Source organism: Temnothorax curvispinosus, unplaced genomic scaffold (genome assembly GCF_003070985.1).
Source record: "Temnothorax curvispinosus isolate PA1 unplaced genomic scaffold, ASM307098v1 QBEX01010189.1, whole genome shotgun sequence".
Lineage (NCBI taxonomy): Eukaryota > Metazoa > Arthropoda > Insecta > Hymenoptera > Formicidae > Temnothorax > Temnothorax curvispinosus.
The window spans coordinates 1-6,394 of record NW_020219969.1 but is presented as its reverse complement, the minus strand read 5'-3'; the positions used below and the strand labels follow the sequence as shown (position 1 = coordinate 6,394).

General features: G+C 27.9%; 1 protein-coding gene and 1 long non-coding RNA gene across 3 annotated transcripts; both read right to left on the bottom strand.

Moving 5' to 3' along the window:
- Nucleotides 1–2,058: 2,058 nt before the first annotated feature.
- Nucleotides 2,059–3,723, bottom strand: LOC112459882. Its single transcript, XR_003041372.1, has 3 exons — nt 3,638–3,723; nt 3,308–3,489; nt 2,059–2,302 (listed from the first exon to the last, which is right to left on the bottom strand). It is a non-coding gene; the product is annotated as an uncharacterized LOC112459882 (long non-coding RNA).
- Nucleotides 3,724–3,772: 49 nt separating this feature from the next.
- Nucleotides 3,773–6,313, bottom strand: LOC112459883 (odorant receptor 4-like). 2 transcript variants are annotated; one of them, XM_025024251.1, is made up of 8 exons: nt 6,071–6,313; nt 5,842–5,955; nt 5,423–5,513; nt 4,980–5,125; nt 4,636–4,768; nt 4,452–4,555; nt 4,264–4,339; nt 3,773–3,801 (listed from the first exon to the last, which is right to left on the bottom strand). In XM_025024251.1, the coding sequence occupies exons 1-6, from the start codon at nt 6,292–6,294 to the stop codon at nt 4,502–4,504; spliced, it is 762 nt and encodes a 253-aa protein (XP_024880019.1). In that variant the 5' UTR covers nt 6,295–6,313; the 3' UTR covers nt 3,773–3,801; nt 4,264–4,339; nt 4,452–4,501. The 2 variants fall into 2 exon arrangements, with proteins under 2 accessions (XP_024880019.1, XP_024880020.1); XM_025024252.1 differs by lacking the exon at nt 5,842–5,955.
- Between the last annotated feature and the right edge of the window lie 81 nt (nt 6,314–6,394).

Below are 6,394 nucleotides of genomic sequence, written 5' to 3'. Positions count from 1 at the left end.
TACATTAATAAAAAATTAAACCTATATGAAAAATTGGCCTTCACTATATACTGGGCAGAAATACATCCTTTTTTTGGATTATCCTTATCGAATGAAATAAATTTCGGAACCGGTTTCCAAAAAGATCGGTAACAAAAAATTATACACTTTATGCCCCGAAAAATAAGAAAAATTTTGGCACTGGTTTGAAGAAAATCGGTCCATTAACAAATAAGTAGTTCGCGGTCAGACAGACAGACAGACAGAAGACGTTACTTATATATATAGATAAATTATTCAGCAGTAAAAAATTGTCATACAGTAAAAAAATTGATTTTATAATAATATTACAATGTTCTTGTCTTACCTGAAATATCATACCTGCTGACAGAATAGCAGAGAAAAAAATAAACTGAAATTGAGTAAATTTGGATTGCTGATAGGGCCATAAACCAACAGCCAGCAATAGAAGTCTATTGAGACTGTAATATCGAGCTCTTAGATGTATCATTTCTCTGTGAGCTTTTTTAAATATTACTGCAAAGACTGGAGACATCAGTGAGTATGCGTTCCCCTACTCTTTTCGTTGGTCGATTGAATATTTCACATCTTATATTTTCTGATATAAATTTCAACGCAAATTTCATAATTTATGTCTATAATGTTGATTGCGGATATTAATGTAATCGATTTTGAATATGCCAGCAACGTAATAATAATAACAGATGTTTATTTCCCATAAAGAAATACTTCGTGAAGAGGGTTGCGTGACAGCGGACTGCGCAGATGCGTGGAAACCCTTCACCCCTTCCAGCGCGTTATACTGTAACGTTCCTCATTCTAGTGCGTGCTGTCTTGAGTTACGGTTATTTCTTCGCAATGGTACAACTTGCACTTGAAATGTCGACATAACAGTTGTCAATATATATTGCTGATAAATGTTACATATAATTCCTTCTTGAAAATATCTTTGATTCGAGAGTATATTTGTATTTCCTAAATGGTGTTTTCTTACTTTTGTTTGCCGATTAAATATTCTATAGCTTTGTTTCATTTTTTATTTAAATATTCAGCTGAGTTGCCTAATTTTATTGACATGCAGTGCATAGTGAACGAAACACCTCCGTGAAATCAGCATATTGGCCATTTACATTTTTATTTTAGAAAGGATGTATAGTTAAATGATCGATTTTTATGTGACAATAAAGTAACAGATGGTTGAACAGATGTTTCCATCAGCAAGTGTTTTGTTGAGGGACTTGTGCAACAATTGACTGTGCAAGTGCGGTCCGACCCCTTCCAGCGTAATATATTTTATTTTAAAGTTCTTCTTTCTGGTATGTGCTGTTTTAAGGGGATCCTATAGTGGCGGTAGTTACCGACATTTTTTTATTTTAAGGAATCTTTGAATTGGCTTTACAGAATTGCAAGTTTTTGGTCTAGAATTAAAGTACGCACAAAAATCTACATCGCGTTATACGATTTCATATCGGGAACAAAAAAAAATTAAAAATTTTACTAATTTGAGCACATACAACTGTCATCTGACGACAATAACAAAATTACTGCAGTTTACATATATATAATGACACCAAGGCGACGTAGGGACAACATGTAGGAACAATATCGTGTAAATAAAACTAAGATTCAACGTCTAGAAAAAAAAGATTTTGTAAAATGAAGTTTTATTAAGCAAAAGCACATTCAGGTTGATAGGATAAGCAGTATTGGGTGTAGCGAGAGATGGCGCAGCAATCGAACAAAGACAGATGCCTCTTGTTAGACAAGGACAGATATAGATATATAACATAGAAAACAGGATTAGAAATGTTGACATTTCCGACGTCGAGGAAGTTCGGCCTTCGCTATAGGATCCCCTTAAGTGACAAGATTCTTGAAGAAGGATCTTAGCTCGATACCTTTACGTAATGATTATGAATATACATTGTTAGTAAATATCATGAAATATTTCTAAAATATCTCTATTTTGTGTACATTTGTGTGCTTTCTAAATTTTATTTTCCAAAATCTTACATCCATATGTGTTCAACATGCCTTATATCTGTACGATATATTTTATATTTACATTTTGGTCTTCATATCGCAATATTTCCGTTCATAGGATACGTAGAGGAAAAATAAAAACACTTTAGATGTCGGCGACACGGATTTTCGTAAATCAATTTTCTGCAAGTCTTCGGGACCATGCATATCACCTCTGTCTGTAGGAGAATCAGATTGTTTTCTCGAAGTCTTCTTTTCTTGCTTATTTAAATCGCCATTGTTCGCTGTTTCATGCCTTGTAATGTTCTTTAATGGATACCTATTGACAAAAATCAGTCAAGAAAGAAATGGTTCATAGATAAAATCTTATTTGTTAACTAATTCTATTGTTAACATTATTAAATTAAGAAATTAAATAATACTAGTAATTAAATTATAGAAGATTAATCAATTTTGTTTAAAGTGAAAAGTAAACGCTATAATTATATAAAAAAAGCAAAACTCTTAAATCAAAGAAAAAATATAATAAGATATACCTGTAAAGTCCAGAAAAAGATTCTAGATTTTATAGTTTAAAATAAATGAAATATTATATAATAATATAATATAATAATATAAATATTTATCGAATAAGGTCTCCTTTTCGAGAAAAAAGACTTTGAAAGAATTAACTTCGAGTACGCGAAGAATTAAAAGAATTAAAGATTATAATACCAATATAATTTAGCATCTGATGCAATTTAGCATGAAATTTGTTAAATTAAAGTATAACAGAGCCATTTAATAATAATTTAATAATGAAAATATACTATGTACATATATACATATAACAATTATTCTAAAAGTGGTATAAAGATTATATAAAGTAGCTGAGACTGTTTCTAGCAAACCACACCAAGTTTAAAAATATTATGACTTTAATATATTTACACTTTTATTACATATTTAATAAAATTTAATAAGAAAAGAAATTTTAATCCAAGATTTTATCAAAGAAGTGTTTATCCAGAACTAATTAGAAATTAGAAAGAATTCTTGTTATATCTCGCATTTTTAAAGCAAATATTTATAAACGTAATTATTAAATAAATTACAATAAGATACTTATTATTGATCTTTTTGTACGCACGGACGGCAAATGCGAGACAGTTTACTAGGTATTTTTAATTTAATTTTACCCAGAGACATCAGCATCAATTACATTATGGATTTTAGATTTATCTTCTTTAGAGAGATTTCTCTACATTTCTGTTTTTATCTTTTTCAAGCGCAGTGAATATATATATTATATATATTTCATTTTAAATATAAAGCATCCACTCACATCAGATTCGCTCTTTGAGAAGAATATCGGTGATTATATTTTGATATGGCAATATCTTCCCAGGTAGCAGAATGACGTCAAATGACGTAATAACGTCTTAATGACGTCTCTACCTGGGTTATAATGGTAATATCATCGGTAAAATATGCTGTACCGTACATTTTAACGCTGATCTTTGATACCTAATAAAAATTCGAAAGTTTATTATATCTTAATTATATCTTTATTATGTCTTAATAGTGTTAAATAATAGATATATATTAAATTATATTATAAATATAAATTATAATTATTAATAAAATATTATACATTTATATTAAATGATATTACCTATTATATTATACTTTTTCCGTGGTATCTTTTTTGTGGTATTATATATACTTTCTTTAGTAAAGCTATTCTAATAGTATTTTTTTATTTCGTCAGAAGTCCAACAGTTTTATTATTTGAATCATTAATTTGAATCAATATTATTATTGCTCAAGTTTCTTATACTGTGAAAGAGATATTTAAAACATTAAAAAATAAGATCTTTTTTAGGATATAAATAACATATATTATGTAAATTTGCCGATCTCCAAAAATTTAATGCAAGGTATAGATAAATACGATTAGTGCTATTATCAAAGAAATAATATTATTTATCTTTATATGATGTACGATATATTCCATTTATACTCGTATATTTATACATGATATACATATCTTATAGTGTTATACATATCTTATAATTATTTTCAATAATATTAGAATTAATATTAGAATATTAGAATTATCAAATACGTCTTATGACAGTATTGTTACTACTTTATTTGCTCTCATAGATAATCAATTTATCACTTTTTAAAAAAATTAAAGAATACAATAGACAGAAAATAAGAAATTAGTGTATATTTTTTATTAATTTTTTTATGTACGTTTTGTTTGTGTGCGTTACATTTATATGTATACAATACCTCATAGTTAATTCTGTCGATGTTATGTCGACTCTACAATATGTACATGTATGTAAATCAACTAATTATTTCCTCTCTGTTTCATAGGCAGCGTTACGATTTAAAAGGAAAAAAGTTGTTATATATATTCTCTGTATCACCTCGTCAAACAATTAGCTAAAGGTGATAAAATTTGTTTTTACACTTACCTACTTAATTCTTATATACTATTAGATGATGTGTCTTCACGTCAATCACGTCATTGCTGTGTAGAGTATATGACGGTGAAGTAAGATATCGACGCACTCGTTAGCTGCAAAGATATATACGTCTTTCTTTTATTTTATTTACGCGCCGCGTGTTACATTGGATGGATTCTAATATAGATTTTACCGAGGCGAAGCACTTTAAGGATGCTGCAAACAATCCACCAACGTTTAGACTGAAAGTTTTGCTACCTCTTTGTAACAAAAATAATATCAGCTTCTGTATGGATAACGGTGCAGTATACCAACGAACATTATATCTATGGAAAAAAAATAATTATAGACAATCGAAAATATATAATATGTAATTAATTAATTAATTAATAATTATAACATATTACAATTAATATGTCATATATTATATGTATTTTAACTTATTATAGTTATTAATTAATGGATATATATCAATTTATTATATATATATGTATATACTATATATAATTGAGAATACTATATAAAGTGGTTTCTTACGCTGTGGAAAATACATGGTTATTGTGATCCGTGATTTCTTGTCCAGCATAGTTGGCTAAGAACATATATAAAAGGATGATAGCTACAATTAGAAAGTGTAATAAAAGTTCTTCTTTACTGTTGCCAAACGTTACACTTTGAAAAATCTAAAATACACCGTGTTTCTTGAATGTTTGATCTATATGTTAGTATCAATTACTATACAGAAATAAATTCTATATTGCAAGAAAATTAAAAGATACAAGAGAAAATATGTGTTTCCTTAATTTTTGTATAATTTTAGAATTATTTGGTTTTACTTTTTTTTAAACTTAGATTCTCAATTATTTTTATGGCTTCTTTATCTTTATTAAATTAATAATTGATCTTTTAAATTAAAATATTGTGAAATATTACATTATTTGTCTAATATATACGTTACATAAAGATACGAAAAGACTTACTCGGAAAAGGTTGAGGCTCAAGCAACACACACTAACTGCGATTAAAAATAAGAATGATCCCTCAAAGTTGGTTATCAAAAGTTCGGCAAATCTTCAAAAGTAAAAAGGTATTACTACATATTGGAGATTTTATTTAAAAACATATTGTAATTTTGAATTTTTTGTAGAACACATGTTTTAATATTGTTATTTTTAATGCTATTTTAGTAATATACTGCAAAACATATATTTAATCTATAGATTATTTTATTTATTTATATTTTATTTTTCTATTGTAATTGAAGAAGAACAGATTCTCTCGAAAAGAAAGTATTATTAATTTACAGATAATTCTGTGTCGTAAAAGATTATTGTTTTGCTATTAAAACAATTGGTAATGCTGTTTGATATTATATAAGTATTGTTATATAAGTTCTAACTTTATAGCTTTACGATGGATATCGACGGCATAAATCATTGCCTTATAAATCATAATTTCATTCTCCATGCTATTTTGTAAAATATTGATCATCATTGCTCGCTCGATACGATAACTATAAATAATAATTTTACTGTAAATGTAAAGTCTTTCTCTACTTTTATATTTTAAATAACAAATGACATTCTACTTGAGACAAACGTTTATTTTTCATATATTCTTTTTCTTACCTAGCAATCTTAAACATTCCACAGGCATGTTTGAGGTATGTTATGAGCATTGTTCCTGTTGCTATATATGCAGTTGCTCCTATGCAAGTAGCTACATTTAAGTGCAGCAAGATTAAATAGAAATACTTTTCCTGATCGACAAAGTATTCAGTCGGGATAGGCATCGTTATACGTGGCCGAGATTCATTCATGGGCATAACGATATCGAGGATGCGCGGCCACATTGGCACGGAAATAATAGCAAATGCACTGCACAATGTAATCTCTGAGCATATTAAAAAAAAAGTCATTTTGCTTCTTGTAAATAATGTACAAAATTGATTT